The 19113-nt window shown below is 37.7% G+C and overlaps 1 protein-coding gene across 14 annotated transcripts in view; it reads left to right on the forward strand.

The window, feature by feature from the left end:
• Positions 1-19113, forward strand: part of Cdc42bpa (CDC42 binding protein kinase alpha) — a 201522-nt gene that overhangs the window by 66133 nt on the left and 116276 nt on the right. For all 14 annotated transcript variants that reach the window (XM_029538840.1, XM_029538845.1, XM_029538841.1 and 11 more), the window contains exons 5-6: positions 3934-4029; positions 7613-7761. In XM_029538840.1, the coding sequence (XP_029394700.1) occupies positions 3934-4029; positions 7613-7761 (245 nt within the window). The remainder of the gene's footprint in view (positions 1-3933; positions 4030-7612; positions 7762-19113) is intronic.

Here is a 19113-nt window from a genome sequence, read left to right on the forward strand (position 1 = left end):
AGGAACAACAATATGAACTAACCAGTACCCCCAGAGCTTGTGTCTCTAGCTGCATATGTAGCAGAGGATGGCCATCAGTGGGAGGAGAGGCCCTTGGTCTTGTGAAGATTATATGCCCCAGTTCAGGGGAATGCCAGGGTCAGGAAGTGGGGGTGGGGGTGTAGGGTAGGGGGTGGGTGTGGGTGTGGGTTGGGGAGCAGGGCTTGGTTGGGGGGAAGGTACAGGGGACTGTCAGAGAGAAAACTGAGAAAGGGATAGCATTTGAAATGTAAATGAAGAAAGTATCTAATAAAAAAAAAAAAAAAAGAAAGAAATGATCTTATAATTTTTCCAAGAAAGGATTTTGTAGGTTGTTTGCATGGTAAAACTTTAACACACCTTCCAAGTTAAAGTTACTTTAGTGGAAACCCTGGTCTTGGGGTGGGGAATATATTTAAATGTTAGAAGCTATTGCTTAAATAAATGTTTTAATTATTTAGAGTATGTAGCTATGTGTGCTTTTCAGGACACTTGCCAGTTAACAGGTATTATTATCATATGATAATTTTTGTTATATTAAAGTTTTGTTACTGACTTCTAAAAAATTAATGTATCTCATGTTTTTGTTTATTTGTTTATTTTTTTGATGTATGTGGCCATCAAATATATGTTAAACTGTATACTTGAAAGTTAATTCAAAAGTTACTGGGTTCATCTAGGACCCATTTAGGAGGTAGAGGCAGAAAGATTAAGAATTTCAGTTTGTCCTAAGTTTTATAGCAAATTCAAGGCTAGAGAAAGTACCCAAGGAGCTGAAGGAGAATTTGTCACAAACAAACAAAAAACAATGATGATGCTCTGCTATAAAAAATGGAAATTTTAAGATTTTTTTAAATTTGAAATTCCATTTAGTTTTCACATTGAAAAAGTTAGACGTTAAATATTCTTTTATTATTTGAAAAGATTTCTCTGTAACAGTATTTTGTGGTTAAGAAAAGCCTTTATTTTTATTTTCAAGAAATGAGAAGCTAGACTAGGTATAATCATTTGTGTACTTTGTATTTTTGACTAATGATTTTATTATTATCATTATTATTATTATTATATGAGTGTGCATGTGCATGATATGTATGTATCAGTATAGCCATATACCTGCCATGGTTCTTGTGTATGAAAGTCAGAAGATAACTTTCAGGAGGTTATTTTATTTTTCCTTCATGAGATCTAGGGACTAGACTCAGGTCATCAGACTTGAATGGCAAGTACTTTTAGCAGCTGAGCTATCTTGAGGGCACTATGCATGCAGTTGTTTTGTTTGTTTGTTTGTTTGTTTTTATTTGTTTGTGTTTTTTTTTGAGACAGGGTTTCTCTGGGTAGTCCTGGCTGTCCTGGAACTCACTCTGTAGACCAGGCTGGCCTCGAACTCAGAAATCTGCCTGTCTCTGCCTCCCGAGTGCTGGGATTAAAGGCGTGTGCCACCACACCTGGCGATGCATGCAGTTTTAATAGGCTGTATATGATTGCAAATTTGATGAATGTATTTTATGGGAGTTCTTGAGAGTCCTATGACAACTTTGCAGATTTAGCATTTATGAATGGACCTCATTTAACTTCTGTTTCAACATAGGAATTCTTTTTGTTTTATTTTTTTTTTTTAGATTTATTTATTTATTATATGTAAGTACACTGTAGCTGTCTTCAGACACACCAGAAGAGGGCATCCAATCTCCTTACAGATGATTGTGAACCACCATGTGGTTGCTGGAATTTGAACTCAGGACCTTTGGAAGAGCAGTCATTGCTCTTACTGCTGAGCCATCTCTCCAGCCCTTGTTTTAGTTTTTAATTCTCCTTTTATATATTAATATCCCGACCACAGTTTCCATTTCTTTCTCTCCTCCCAGCCCCTCCTTAACCCCCCCCAAATCCACTCCTTCTGGTATTTCTTCAGAAAAGAGCATGGATAGCAACCAAACATGCCATATCAAATTGCAGTAAGATTAGACACCTCCCTCCTATTAAGGCTGGACAAAGGTCCAAAAGGCCGGCACACCAAAAGAGTCAGAGATAGCCCCTGCTGCCACTGTTTAGAGTCCTACAAGAAGACCAGGCTACACAACTGTAACGTGTGCAGAGGGCCTAGGTCCGGCCCATGCAGACTCCCATGTTGTTCTCGGAGAATCTATGAGCCCAGGTTAGTTGGGAAAGTGAGAAACTAAGCTTAAGTTAGCTTTGCAGTGCTAGTAAACCTTTTGTTATGTTGTGAGGTATTGTTTTGCTGAGACCTACCATGCTTTCTGGCTCGCCAAGGATGGCCTTAAACTCATGGTCTTACTTTCACTTTTTAAGCACTGTGATTGTAGGTTACCACCTTTTGTTCATTGTGTTTTTAGAGACCCAAATCATGGAGAGAATGTAAAAAGAACAATAACAACAACAGCAACCCCCACCGCCTCTAAAACCCGGAAAACCAAAATCCCATTTTCTTTAAATATGAATTTTTTCATTCAGAAAATGATTGAATTTCTGTAGCACTTTCATACCACCAGAGTGTCCATTTATCAAGGTTTAATACTGATCAAGAACAGATTTTTCTTAGCAGGGCCTCTGTTGATACTTGGTTATTTCCTGTGGAAGCTGTTCTGTGTATTGTATGGGGGGATTATCCTGCCTTCTTCTTACTAGATACCAGTAGTATCTTTCCCAGCTGACATAACCAGCCAAGGACAATTTACATTGTACATCAAATAAATATCTGGAATGTGCCTTATAACTACCTAATACCCATGTTTCAAAAAGAACAGCTTAATAGTTAAAAATTTCTATAATGCCTGAGACTGTCTCTATAGAGTATGTATGTGTATGTTTGTGCACCAGTGGGACTGAGGATGCTGGGGAGTGTGTGAAGCATAATGCAATAAGATTGGACAATAAAATAGTTGTTGAAATTGAGTGACAGGATGTCGGGAGAAGGAATTATATCACTCTCTCTACTTCTGTATGTTTGAAATCTTATGTCATAATTTATTATTAATTATCTTTTAAAATTTTATTTCTTACTGAGTAATTTAGGATAAATTAGAATTTACAGTTTAATTTGTTGTTTTGACTAATGTCTTCAGAGTTTTGTTTAATTTGGAATTGTCAATGAAGTGAAGCAGTGATTGCTTACTAGATTCCAGCTAGATTGTTGTTAAAATCTCAGGTCACTGTCATTTAAGATAAAGCCAGGAGAGGGGTTTCTTGGGTTTTGTCAGCCTTCTAAAATATTAAGAACCATACTTAGTTTTCAGCCAAGCTTTATAGCAGGACTTAGTAGAAAGTAGGCAACATGGTTCTGTTTTCTTCTAAAGTGAACTCTGAATGTCATAGATTTAGTAACTTGACTGGCAGTTTAACTCACCATTTCAGATGGTTTAGATTTACTTTTTTAGTGTTTTCTCTGATGTTGCCACTTAATTCCTGGCTTTGACAATTGTGTTTACCCAAGTAAGTCTTGTGTGTGTGTGCACGAGCATGCTGGGGCTAATAGTGTGTTACTTGGTTTCATGTATCATGGGAACTTATCTTCCTTATGGGTAACCATTACCAACTGTGAGAGCTGAGAACATAGCTCCTGGGTACAAAGATTGTACCCATGTACAGCTCTCAAGTTGAGTCCTGAGCACTGGAGCGCACAATTCAAAACTCAGAAACACTTACTATGGCCATCCTTTATTATGTCTTTAACAGTGGCGAAGTAGATATGGCAAAATTGGACATTTATATCATCTGATTAACAGGCTGGTCTGTGGTTAAGTTAAATAATTTTGTGAATTTTTCTGTTTTGGACTATAGCAATTCTAAAAAATATTACACTTTTAAGGCCGTGATACACATTTTGAGCAATTGTTTACAATAGTGTTTTCTAGGTTTGTGTAAAGTATTCTTTACAACATTTTCTTTCCCTTGCAGACAGCATGCTTTCGTGAAGAGAGGGATGTGTTGGTAAATGGAGACAGTAAGTGGATAACCACTCTGCACTATGCTTTTCAGGATGACAATAACTTAGTAAGTAGTAGTATATTTTTATATTTGTAGTCGTTTGTTGGCCAACTTTAGCATTATATTTTAAGGTATTTATTTCTTAAATGTAGATGTTATTTAAAATAGAAAAATTACTGCATTTCACAGAGCGTCTGTAGTACACTTGGTATTAGTACTTAGCACACTTGAGCATGTAACTCCTTGGTATGAGAATTTTTTTTTGTCTGAGAGATTTGATACTGTTTTATTGATTTGCTTATGCCTTTAAATAATAAATCCCAAACTAAATCCAGTCTGTTTTAATTTTCTTCCATTAAATTCTATAGGAATGAGTTTGAGAGTTTTTCTGTTTATGACTCTCCCAATGTATTTTATTAGTAGTGTTCTGATTTTTAAAAGTTTACACTCTTTTCAAAGTGACGGTGTGCTATATGAGCCCATTTATATTGACATCGTGGACCACTTCATAAAAGCTTGGGGGGAACTTAGAGAAAATTCAGAATATTAGAATCTGTACCACTTGAATAGAGACACCAGAAATGAGGAAGTAAAAGTCACAGGATAAATAAGTTGAGTTTGTGCCAGTTGAGCATGTAACCCCTTTGCCTGCTATTCAAAGTTTTTCTGTTTTTTATCCACTTTATTCCCAGGTTTATATCTTTTAGGAGTATATTAATGTCTTAGATGCTGCTACGTACCAGACTTGACAACTAGATTAGAAAGCGGAGGGGGCAGGTTCTGGAGTCCTGGGAGATGTGTGCACGCTTCTGCTCACGTTAGCTGGGGAACAGATGGTACACTAAAGTACTAATACTACCAAAGCCCAACTTGGTGAGCCAGTGAGTTTTATTTGGGTTAATTGCAGGAGCAGACATGACTCAAAGGCAGCTCTGTCACCATCATGTATCATATGTAGCATGTGCTTTGTAGTCAGAATTGTTTCATAAATGACAGGGTCAAGTTTTGCATGTGTTCATTGTTCAGTGTCAGAGTGAATGAAATGATGTTCTACATGGAAAGTAATATAGGCTAAAATTCTGTCAGTATATTCTTTTGGGGATAGATTTATCACTGAATTTATGCATTGCTTAAAATCTACATTTTGTTTTAAATATATAAGTAAATTTTAAAAAAGTGATTTTAAATCATGAGTCTCCAATGAGTGCTGGTAATAAAACTTGGGTCCTCTGCAAGAACATCAACTGTTCTTATTGTTGGGCCTCTCTCCAGCCTCTCAAATGTCAAATTTCAAAGACCAGAAATTTGCCAAAAAGTATCAAGATGAAGAAAGAAGTCTGAGCTGTATTGTGTCTTCTGAGTTACTTAGTCTGATTTGCATTCTTTGAATAAGATCTTAGGAATTATAGTTCTTCTTCAGTGATTTTCTCTGAAAGTAGTAATCTGTATATTTTCAGTTATATTAATTATATTGGAATAGAAGTAACAATATTTCAAAGAGGATCAAAATAAAAATTCTTGTCATTTACAAAAGTTAGTATTTAGAAGTCTTAGTTATCAGAGGCATTCTTTTAAGCATTTAAAATTTTAGAAAGTAAATGAGTGCTTGTATCTGAGTTATAACTACTGTGCCTAGCATATACAAGGCCCTAGATTACATCCCCCTGTACGACCCAAAACAAACCTGAAAACCACCTATAAGACCTATTCTGGTGCTGAAGCAATGGCTTAGCAGTTAAGAGCACTTGCTATTCTTGTAAAAGACCCGAGCGCAGTTCCCAGCAACCATAGTGGACAGCTTACAGTTGCCTAGAACTCCAGCTCCAGAGGAAATGTCCTCTTACTTGACTCTGTGGGTACCTGGATACCTGTGGTGCAAATGCATACACTCAGGGCACATGTAAACTCATTCATAGAAACAAACAAACAAATATTTAAAAGGTATTAGAAAACAAAACAGTTTAAGAATGTAGACAAATATAGTTTTAGATACCCAAAAAGAAACAGGTCTTAAAGATACTTATTTTGCAAAGTAATGTTTTTGATTCAAATAATTTATTATTATTATTTTACTTACTCACTTTACATCCCAATCATTGCACCTCTCCAAATCACCCCCTCCCACAATTCTTCTTCTATACCTGGCACCTGCTCCTCTGAGTGGGTGGGGACTACTCTGGATATCCCCCTAACCTGGCACATCAAGTCTCTGTGAGGGTAGGTGCATCCTCTCCCACTGAAGACTTAAAATATAATTTTCCTAATTGTCAAGGCTGTAAATATATAAAACTAATTTCTTTGACATTTTCTATGCTTATAATTTTCATGTATCATAATTAAAGAACTTTTAATCATCAGCCACCAAACCCAGACACTATTGCACATGCCAGCAAGATTTTGCTGAAGGGACCCTGATATAGTGGTCTCCTGTGAGGCTATGCCAGTGCCTGGCAAACACAGAAGTGAATGCTCACAGTCAGCTTTTGAATGGAACACAGGGCCTCCAATGGAGGAGCTAGAGAATGTACCCAAGGAGCTGAAGGGGTCTGCAACCCTATAGGTGGAAAAAACAATATGAACTAACCAGTACCTCCAGAGCTCGTGTCTCTAGCTGCATATGTAGCAGAAGATGGCCTATTTGGCCATCATTGGGAAGAGAAGCCCCTTGGTCTTGCAAACTATATATGCCCCAGTTCAGGGGAATGCCAGAGCCAAGAAGTGGGAGTGGGTGGATAGGGGAGCAGGGACATGGGAAGGGTATAGGGAACTTTCAGAATAGCATTTGAAATGTAAATAAAGAAAATAATAAAAAAAACCTTTTAAACCAAATTTAAATTATATTGTTAGCTCAGTGGTATCCTAGAAATAAAATTGCTATTGGGCTGGAAAGATGCCTTAGTGGTTAAGAAAACATGCTGCCCTTGCAGAGGACCTGGATTTTGTTTCCAGCACCCACATGGTGGCTTACAACTGCCTGTAACTCCAGTTCCAGTGGATCTAACACCCTTTTCTGAACTTCATAGGCACCAGGCACACATATATGCAGGCACTCATTTGTACTGAGAGTATATCTTTAGAAAAAAGTCATTGTAGCATCAAGGCATGCTAAGTGGTCCATATGCCTATGGGCATGTATAAAAAATATATATTTGAAAAACAATCTAAAATGTAACAAATCAATAACATCATCTGTCATCTAACTCAGCCTGGTGAACATTCTGATATATATATATATATATGTATATGTATACCTCTACCTCTTCTTTAGTACAGCATCCATGCATCCATCCATACATACATATATACGCACTCATATATCTAAAATGGGTATACTTCTATATATGTATATTTGAGAAAAGAATCCCTTCTGTAAGTGAATGATACTGTCATTTACTTGGCAAAGGACAAAAGCAGCAAAATTTGTAACCCTGTCTTATATGCCAAGTTTTAAACTTCATTTCATTGTGTGTGAAACTGAGAAGTCTTACTAGTATTACTGATAATTGTCTTACATACTTAAATGTTAGTTAACCACACAAGTTATTAATCTTCATAAGTATTCAGCCTAGTCCTGTTTGACCCTGGGACACATTGCATACATTAACTTTACCATAATTATTTACTGAGTACATTCTGGTTTTGTTCACAGTACCTGGTTATGGATTATTATGTTGGTGGGGATTTACTTACTCTGCTCAGCAAATTTGAAGATAGATTGCCTGAAGAGATGGCTCGGTTTTACTTGGCTGAGATGGTCATAGCCATTGACTCAGTTCACCAGCTCCACTATGTTCACAGGTGAGTTAGCCAGTCTGTCAATGATGGTCTTAGAACACTCATGACAGAAGTTACATGTTATATCCTTCCCAAAAGGAGTATGCAGCATTCAGTTTCCTTATGGTCATTTTTTATATGCTCATGTTACTTAGAATTCTAGGCCATAAATTATAGACTTGTATATTTTATTGTTCTCAAGAGAAGACTTTGGCATTCCCAGCACCACATAAAAGCTGGACATGGCAGTATGTGTCTGCTGGGGGTGAGGGGTGCAGAGCCCTGGTGATAGATTGCTGACCATTCAGTCTAGCCAAATCAGTGAGCTCCAGGTTCATCAAGAGAGCTTGTTTTAGAAAATAGGCAGGCTTGCTGTTTACACTGCCCTTTCCAGTGGTCAGAGACACAGTCAGATCAGCACCACAAAGGCAAGCAAGCTTGATCCAGTCAGAAGGCTGGAGTTTGTTATCCTCATCAGCTTTAGAAGACAAGGAAAGAGCAGGAATTTTGTGAATCTTCCTACAGCACATACATAATTCATACAAACAACCTTAATGTTGAGTCTAGTAGCAGAATTTTAATAGCTGTTCCTGTGTAGGGGATAAATGAGGTCTTACCCCGGCTTCTGTTCTTTCGTTTTTTCCTAGGCTCTCAGAGACAGTAGTACTTAACACTTGCCCTTCATAAGGAGACTTTGTTAGAAAATGTTTGATCTCTTAGAAAATATTGTCAGATTTAGCTTTTTCTCTCCTTTTCTTTTCTTTTTTCTTTTCTGTTAAATCCTGTTATTGGGGATAGTGCCTAGGCTCTGGGCATGTTGGGTAAATAAATGTTCCACCACTGAGGTACAGTACCAGGCACCAGATTTCATACAGAAAGATAATAGTAGAAAGTAGATAGTATTTTAAAGTTGTGGATTAGTGTGAAGTTGGTAACATGAGATTTTTAGAGACAACCATTTCTTTTCTTTAAATCTTAAAAAAAAATTGTTTTCATGAAGTTAGGATGAGGATGGTGAATATGAATATGGAAGAGGCACAGGGTGTATGACCAAAATATATTATATGGAACTTGCAAATAATTAATACAAATATTTTAAAGTTTTATTAAAAAGGTTCTTAGCTGAAATATTTACCCATATAGACAAATAATAATAGAATACTAATTATTAAAAATGAAGAGTTAATTTATTTTAAATCATCACAGATAGTTTTTAAAAGTCTAAAATTATATATTTCTCATTATTAACTTTATTTGATACATCAGTTATTATTCTTGATAATAACAACTTTATGTTTTTAGTTCATAAGACTTATATTTTCAGATTTTTGCCACCTGAGGAAAGATGTTCATCTTTTTGTATAAACTGCCATTAGGTATTCCATTAATGTTTATTTAAAATTATGAGATTAAATTGTAAACTCTTCTGAAATGGATTTATTGAGATATGATTCAGTTAACACACACTTCATTTAAAGCATATAATGGTGTTAGTATATTCACAAATACATATAACACTTGTCTTGGGCCATTTTAAAATATTTAGATTTTTAAAATATTTAGAATATTTTCATTACTTCAGAAAGAAACTTCATACCATATCCTCTCACCTCAGTTCCAACACACTCCATCCCTAAGAAATCATTAATTGCTTTCTGATCCATAAATATACTAAATTTGGGCCTCTCATATAAATCAGATCCTATAAGTCTTTTCTGACAGGTCTCTTTTACTTAACATGGTGTTTATTAAGTTGATTAATATTGTAGGATATATTTGAAGATGTTTTCCTAGTGCGGTTGATTGCTTGGTAAGCTTTAGATTTTCCAGAAGTTTTTTCAGAACCCAGAGTATATATTATACAACATTCACAAAATATGCATCTCAGCCTCAGATTAATCCATCAAGAAATAATAACTCAATTTCAGGAGAAAAACAATAACAAAAACAACAACAATAAAATACAACTAACAGAAATCCTAAGATGACAAGATATAAGAACAATCAGAAAAAGACTTAACAAAGCACTTATTTTGATGCAATTCATAAAGTAAAGAAAATACATTTGAAATGAATGAAATGATATCTCCTCAGTGAAAGGGAAGTTATACAAAAACAAAAATAAATAAACCTAAACCTTACACAAGTGGGAACAATTTTAAAAAAGATTTATGTGTATGAGATTTTGCCTGCATATATGTATGTGCACCATGGTCATGCCTGGTACCTTCTGAGACCAGAAGAGGGTATTAGAATCCCTGGAAGTGGAGTTAAGGATGGTTGTGAGTCACCATGTGGGTGCGGATAGCTGAACTCAGGCCCACTGCAAGAACAGCAATGCTCTTAACCTTGAGTCATCTTTTCATCCTGCCTCTATCCACCATGGCATCCTTAAGAGAGAAAAACATAGCATTTTGAAGAAAATATACTAAAGACCTTCAGGAGCAGGAATTTGAATATAAGTTAAGGAAATTAACCTCATGCAGGAGAGAGAGGGGCAGGGTGGAAAAAAGTTTTCATGTTGGAAAAAAATAAGGCCAATTTATAAAATTAAAATTGGAGCAAACAGTTTCAGTCATCGAAACCAAAGCTAGCACATCATAATCAAAATGTGGAGTACAAAAGATAAAGAAGTCCTCAAAGCTGGTTTTATGTTTGGAGAAAACAGATGAATGGTTTCAGACACTTTTCAAACCACAGAGGCTAGAGACAGTGGGCTATTCTTAGATGATTGACAACAAGAAAAGTCTGTACAGATTTCATATTCAATAGCCATTTCTTTCTGTAACTTTAGATATTTTACAGTGTACAGAACTCCAAAGAATTCATTTCCCTGATCTTTCCTTACAAGAAATCTTCAACAACATACTTCAAAATTTAAAAAAATGGTAACAGAAGGAAATTTGGGCTTTCAGGATTGAAAAGAGAGAACAGTAAATAATAAAATTGTCAGTCTGTAAACACCATTTCCACTATTACATTCCTTGTGTACATTTAAAGCAAAAGTTAACTGAGGTACTCAAGGATGATTTTATACCCTATAGAACAACTGTAGAATAATGGATGGTGTGGACCATTAATTCCAGTATAATTACTGACTTTCAAATAAAGTAAAACCGAGGAGTGGGAGAACAAGTGGCTTATATGGGAAATCAAAATAAAAAATAAATGTATTATTAAACTTTGCAATGACAAAACCTTGTGACCAAAAATGCATTAAATATTTATGGTATCCACAAATAAAATGTGAGCAAGACAGACTTGCAGGTATAAATAGGGCATGTAGAAATGCTAGAGAAATTTAGAGCATGTTATTCCAGTGAATTCTTTTGAAGTGGAAACTTAAGGGTTCTTTGGGTAGTCAAGTGTGTTGGATGGTGTTTTGCTGGGGCAAACACTCAAAGGAGTGTTCTTCTGAAGTGGACACAGGTAAACGGATGTTTGCTAAAGCAGACATGTGCAGGAACATTTCACTGAAGCAGACAGAGGTGAAAGTATGTTCTGCTAAAGCAAGCAAGTGAAAGGACATGTGATGAAGGATTCTTCATTACTAACACACCTTGGTTCACCTTACCTTGGGTAGCTGAGCTCTATTTGTTGTGACTCCAGAGAAGGAAACCCACCAAAATTCTTCTTGTGAGGTTCCTTAGGCTTCTTGCCACTTCTGAGGACTTGGGCTGATTGGCAGAGTGATGTCAGCTGGTATAGACTCATGTTGAGTTTCACTAAAACAGACTCATGTGCTGAGGCAAGACATGTGCTGAAGCCAAGACCAGTAGAGGACACATGATGATTGGGGGTAGTTATAAATATGACCCAAAGGACAGTGACAGGGGCTTGCTTGCATAGTAGCTCAGCTATGAAATGTAAGGCGAACCCCATGACGCATAAAATCCCAGGAGAGGGTACAGGTGAATGGGGAAAGCTAGTGTAAACAATGTACTGTTGAATCAGGGTGGTTAGTAAATGCATAGATTAGTATGCATCTCTGAGGGTTTCTTCTTTTAGACTGACTTTTCAAGGGACTTTAACTGGGTATGGACCAGGAGGTTACTGCAACATGACAACTCCTTTTTCAGTTATTACTTAGAAACACTTAATGTGACATTTATTGCTTAGACATGAACCGTGTATAAACATCACAAAGGATGTCAGTCATTATTGCTTTGAATATTCATCAGGTTATAGTTACTGACGAGTAAATTCATCCCCTTATCCTTTCTTCTGTTCATTCTGTCTCCTTATTTCTCACACCTCGTCTTCCCCAGATTCCTTTCCTGTAGTGGATTTAGGTAACTTAAGGTAAGAGTGCATAAGATAAATTGGTGCCAAGATGTGAAAAGGAACAAATACTCATGATTAAGACATATTTGAGAGGCTGGTTAAGTGTGTGTGTACCCTCTTGCAGAGGACCTTAGTTCACTTCCCAGCACCCATCTTAGGTGACTGTTACCCACCTGTAAGTTCAGCTCCAGGGCAACCCCATGTCCTCTTCTAGCCTCCATAGTACCTACCTACACAAGACACATGTGCATACCTGTAGCTAAAATAAAGACTTATAGAGGACTTTTGTTTAGAAGTCAACAAGGACTATTTGGGTGGCTCTGGGTAAAAGTGCTTGTCTCTGCCCTGAGCTGGATCCCTGGAAACCATGGTTGGAGGAGAGAACTGACTGAAGAAAGCTGCCCTGTCACTTCCACACAGACTCTAATAAACTTAACCAGGGGAAAAACTTCCCATTTCAACTTACACATTTCCATAATTTTTAATGCTAACCCTTCTTTTTTTTCCTTGTGAAAAAAAAAAAAAAACCATGGAGTTTCACAGCAGGTTAATATCTTTAGGGCTACAGCACTATCTTTTTGTCAACAAAATCTTTTTCTGAAAGTGAATTGAGATTTGGGGGTAATATACTGATCTCATGTTCCTGTCTTTTATCATCATCATTATTACTACAATTTTTTAAATAGTAGCTTGTATAAATCTTAAAATACAATGTATTTAACTTTATATGCCTCATATAGGGGAATGCCAGGGCCAAGAAGTGGGAGTGAGTGGGTAGGGGAGCAGGGTGAGGGGAGGGTTTAGGGGACTTTTGGGATAGCATTTGAAATGTAAATGAAGAAAATATCTAATAAAATAATTAAAAAATACAATGTATTTTTAAAAATGCACTACTAATTCCCAAACCCAAAACCAGTTAACTTACTTGTTGATTTCTTCATATTCTCATTTTCCTTTATATAATTTTTTCCACATTAAAGACTCACAAATTGCAATTTTTATTAATCTTCTTTGATTTAAATAATATTAATAATTTAAGCCAGGCGTGGTGGCACATGCCTTTAATCCCAGCACTTGGGAGGCAGAGGCAGGCGGATTTCTGAGTTTGAGGCCAGCTTGGTCTACAAAGGATTTGTTGGGAGAAATACCCTATAATAAATTACAGAGTGGTTTTCATCCACTGTCTCTTAGAAATACTTAAAGAGTGTGTTACAGTTGTTTTCTGGGTTTTAAACTGATATTGTCTCCCTTAGCATGGGTTTTTGGAGATAATTGACCAGTTATCCACTTGATATACAAAAAAATCTTTACCATTATATATTCTTGAAATGTTTTGTAGCCTGAAGCTCAAAGAAGACTAATTTTATCACTGTAGATTTTAACCCCTTTTCTATGGGTGCAGTAGTTTTGGCAAAGTTACAAGATAATATTAACATTCAATATTTTAATATAGTATGATTCTTAAAATACATAGTATGTAAAGGAGAAGTATAGTGTAATCAAAAAGTAAAAATAAATATATTCCTTTAGAAGAGTGTTCTTCCAAACTTTATGAACAATACAGATGTCAAAGAGCAGACATGGTGCTTATGGAGAAGGGAAATATAGGTCTTAGCCTAGCCCTCAGTTCCAGTGCCTGTAGGGCATTCTAACTCATGTCACTGATCTCTATGGTAGAGTTAAATATCCTCCTAAGAACTTGGAAGGTTAGTCGGAGTTAAAAACTACCACATTGTTGGTTAAATAATACCATTAAATTTACATTTCATTATTACCAGGGTAAAATTTAATCATGCTTCTGGCCTCCTGTCTATCATTGCATTTGAATGTTTTAAAAATATTCCCTGTTATAAAACTGTGCACCTTTGCGGTTTCTGTCTGCACCTGGAGGTGATTCTGGCTCCATACCCAAATAGTGCCAGAAGAGAGCTAGCCCCCCAGGAGTGCCGGCACACCTGTGAGCACAGGTAAGACCACCACTTCTCATCAAATTCCTAGCCCAAGAGGGACTGTCCCAGAGCCATCAGGACACAGGAACCAAGGAACAGGATCCTTCTGGTTTCTGTCTGAACCTCATAGCTGACTCTGTACCACAGCTCTCCATATTTAAATTCCTCCCAGAGAGAACTGGTCTCTCAGGAGTACCAACACAGAGGCTTGTAGGAGGGACAAGCCACAGTCAGAGACAGAAAGACCAGCTAACACCAGAGATAACCAGATGGCAAAAGGCAAGGAGAAGAACATAAGCAACAGAAACCAAGGCTACTTGGCATCATCAGAACCCAGGTGTCCCACCACAGCCAGCCCTGGTTACCCCAACACACCAGAAAAGCAAGACTGTAATTTAAAATCACATCTCATGATGATAGAGGACTTTAAGAAGGACATAAGTAACTCCCTTAAAGAATTACAGGAAAACACAATAAAACAGGTGAAGTAAGTGAACAAAACCATCCAGGATCTAAAAATGAAAATAGAAACAATAAATTACAAAGGGAGACAACTCTGGAGATAGAAAACCTAGGAAAGTGATCAGGAGCCATAGATGCAAGCATCACCAACAGAATACAAGAGATAGAAGAGAGAATCTCAGGTGCAGAAGATACCATAGAAAACATTGACAAAACAGTCAAAGAAAATGCAAAATGCGAAAAGCTCCCAAAACATCCAGGAAATCCAGAACATAATGAGAAGACCAAACCTAACGATAATAGGTATAGAAGAGTGAAATCCCAACTTAAAGGGCCAGTAAATATCTTCAACAGAATTATAGAAGAAAGCTTCCCTAACCTAAAGAAAGAGATGCACATAAACATACAGGAAGTCTACAGAACTCCAAATAGACTGGACCAGAAAAGAAATTCCTCCTATCACACAACAGTCAAAACACCTAATGAACAAAACAAAGAAAGAATATTAAAAGCAGTAAGGTAACATACAAAGGCAGGCCTATCAGAATTACACCAGACTTCTCACCAAAGTCTGTGAAAACTCGACGATCCTAGGCAGATCTCATATAGACCTTAAGAGGTAAGAGAACACAAATGCTAACCCAGTTTTGCTACTATACCCAGTAAAATTCTCAATTACCGTGATGGAGAAACTAATAGTTCCATGACAAAACCAAATTTATGCAATATCTTTCCCCCAATCCAGCCCTACAGAGGATAATAGATGGAAAACGCCAACACAAGGAGGGAAACCACACCCTAGAAAGCTGGATCTTTGAGAAAAATCAACATATAGATAAACCTTTAGCCAGACTAACCAGAGGGCACAGAGACAGTATCCAAATTAACAAAATCACAAATGAAAAGGGAGATATAACAACAGAAACTGAGGAAATTAAAGAAAAAAATCATTAGATTCTACTACAAAATCCTATACTCAACACAACTGGAAAATCTGAATGAAATGAAAAATTTTCTAGACAAATACCAAATACCAAAGTTAAATCAGGATCAGATAAACCATCTAAACAGTCCCATAACCCCTAAAGAAATAGAAGCAGTCACTGAAAAGTCTCCCAACCAAAAAAAGCCCAGGACCAGATCGATTGAGTACAGAATTCTATCAGACCTTCAAAGAAGACCTAATACCAATACTCCTCAAACTATTCCACAAAATAGAAACAGAAGGAACACTACCCAATTCGTTCTATGAAGCCACAGATACATTGATACTAAAACCTCACAAAGACCCAATGAAGAAAGAGAAGTTCAGACCAACTTTGATGCAGAAATATTCAATAAAATTCTCACAAACCGAATCCAAGAACACATCAAAACGATTAGTCACTATGATCAAGTAGGCTTCATCCCAGGGATGCAGGGATGATTCAATATATGGAAATGCATCAATGTAATCAATTACATAAACAAACTCAAAGAAAAAGAACACATGACCATTTCCTTAGATGCTGTAAAAGCATTTGACAAAATTTAACATCCCTTTATGTTAAAAGTCTTGGAAAGATCAGGAATTTAATGCCCATATGATAAGAGGGCAAAGTGCAATCACAGCCTAGATGGCACCAAGAAATGTCATCATATGGGCATTAAATTCCTCATCTATAGTTAAGATCTTAACTATAGATGAGGAATTTAATGCCCATATGATAAGAGGGCAAAGTGCAATCACAGCCTAGATGGCACCAAGAAATGTCATCATATGGGCATTAAATTCCTCATCTATAGTTAAGATCTTAACTATAGATGAGGAATTTAATGCCCATATGTAAACATAGTAAAAGCAATATACCAGTAGCCAACATCAAATTAAATGGAGAAACTTGAAGTAATCCCACCCAAATTAGGGACTAGACAAGGCTGCCCTCTCTCTCCGTATCTATTCAATATAGTACTTGAAGTTCTAGCTAGAGCAATTAGACAACAAAAGGAGGTCAAAGGGATACAAATTGGAAAGGAAGAATTCAAACTATCACTATTTGTAGATGATATAGATGATATGATAGTATACTCAAGTGACCGCAAAAACTCCACTGGAGAACTCCTACAGCTGATAAACAACTTCAGCAAAGTGGCTGGATATAAAATTAATCAAATTAGTAGCCTTCCTCTACACAAAGGATAAACAGGCCAAGAAAAAAATTAGGGAAACAACACCCTCCCCAATAGTCACAAATGACATAAAATACCTTGGTGTGACTCTAACTAAAAAGTGAAAGATCTGTTTGATAATAACTTTAAGTCTCTGAAGAAAGAAATCGAATAAGACCCCAGAAGATGGAAAGATCTCCAATGCTCATGGAATGGCAGGCTTAATATAGTAAAAATGGCTATCTTGCTGAAAGCAATTTACAGATTCAATGCAATCCCCATCAAAATGCCAACTCAATTCTTCATAGTGTTAGAAAGAGCAATTCTCAAATTTATTTGGAATAACAAAAAACCCAGGATAATGAAACTATTCTCAACAAATAAAAGAACTTCTGGGTAATCAGCATCCCTAACCTCAAGCTATACAACAAATCATTAGTGATAAAGACTGCATGGTATTGGTACAGTGACAGTAGATCAATGGAATAGAATTGAAGACCCAGAAATGAACACACACACCTACGGTCACTTAATCTTTGACAAAGAAGCTAAAAAGACAGCATTTTCAACAAATGGTGCTGGTTTAACTGGCAGTCAGCATGTAGAAGAATGCAAATTGATCAATTCTTTTCTCCCTATACAAAGCTCAAGTCTAAGGGGATCAAGGACCTCCCCATAAAACCAGATAACAGAATCTAATAGAAAAGAAAATGGGGAAAAGTCTTGAACACATTGGCACAGGGAAAAAGTTCCTGAAGAGAACACCTATGGCTTATGCTTTAAGATCAAGTATTGACAAATGGGACCTCGTAAAATTAAAAAGCTTCTGTAAGGCAAAGGACACTGTCAGTAGGACAAAAAAGGCAACCAACAGATTGGGATCCTACATCCGATAGAGAGCTAATATCCAGTATATACAAAGAACTCAAGAAGTTAGACTTCAGAGAACCAAATAACCATATTAAAATATGGGGTATAGTGTAGGAGGCTATGGCCCGTCCCCTGGGCTACCTGAAGCTGCACCTTAAAGATGGCCCCTGTCGGCTATGGAGCTTGTGGTAAACAAGTCCATATTTGGCAGTGATATGGTCCTGCTCTTCTGGTCGGCTGAGGCCGCGTGCCTGGTGAGGTGACATGTCCTGCTGCGATTGAAGTGGATAGGAGAGTATAAAAGGGCTTGTAGCCTGGAGCTCGGGGGAGATGAAGAAAGAAGCTTGCTGAATAAACTGCTGTTAGAAGGACTGGCGGTTGCATCTTGCTTGCTGGTCAAGAGAGCAGACACGACAAGTAGTGGCCCATATGGGGAACCAACTCCCCCACCGAAGAGTTCAGAACATTCAGCAGTCAGTGTTTGCCAGCAGGGCGGTAAGTAGGACTTACAACCCCAGGAGTTTGGGGAAAGACCTCGGGGAAGCATAGATGCTAGAGTAAGGTCGCCAGGAAGCAGGCGCTAAACGAAAGTGAAACCATGGGAGCGTGTTCATCGCACCTGATTTCTTCAGCTCTACAGGAGCTCCTTAGGGCAAAAGGTTTAAAAATACAGGGGAAGACTATAGAAAAATTTCTTGATGAGTGCGATGTGGACTTTGTAGCTAGAATGGTTGAGGCTGCAGGAAGGATTTTCAGTGATCCTGATACAGCCATGCCCTTGATAAGGTAGTTGGTGTATGAACAATGCACTAAGGAGTGCAGGGCTGCTATCACACCTTTTAAAAGTAAGGACCTTGAGGCATGGATGAAGGTGTATAGAGAGCTTGGTGGGCTGCTGACTAATGCCAGTCTTGCAGCAGCTGTTATGCAACTACAGAAGAGAAGGAAGGAAGTGCCTCCTGGAGCTTGCTTCAGATGTGGCAAGCATGGTCACCTAAAGAGAAATTGCCCTGAAAGGGGAAGTGGGACCGGAGGGAGCGGGGCCTGCCCTCCTGGGCTGTGTTCAAAATGTAAAAAAGGGAATCATTGGGCCAATGAGTGCAGATCTGTAAAAGACATTCATGGCCAACCTCTTGCTTCTGGGTATGGCAGTGCATGGCCAAAAAACGGGCAGCAAGGCCCCCGCCCTCAGGGCCTGCAAATATATGGGACAGTGGACAACTCCCAGTGGGAGGAGGATACGTGGCCAACACTGAGACACCCCTGGAACCGCGGAGAGCCACTGAGGGCTCAGCAGGATTGGACCTCTGCTCCACCATCAGACTTGTATTAACTCCCTAGATGGGGGTCCAAACTTGAAACTGATTTTAAAGACCCTTTACAAAAGGACATGGTGGGACTGTTGTTTGGTCGCTCTTCATCAGCTCTACGTGGGCTTGTTGTCCATCCAGGAGTTATTGATCCAGATTATCAAGGGATCGTGAAAGTCATGGTTTCATCACCCAGAGGCATTGTGTCCATTTCTCCTGGAGACTGAGTGGCTCAAATTGTTCTTCTGCCTAGCCTTCATGGTTGTTTTCCTTCCGCTGGCAAGCAAAGAGGTAGGGGAGGGTTTGGTACATCAGGAGTAGACCTGACCTGCCTCTCCCTTCAGATGGACCAG

This window comes from Mus pahari, chromosome 5, assembly GCF_900095145.1.
Source record: "Mus pahari chromosome 5, PAHARI_EIJ_v1.1, whole genome shotgun sequence".
Lineage (NCBI taxonomy): Eukaryota > Metazoa > Chordata > Mammalia > Rodentia > Muridae > Mus > Mus pahari.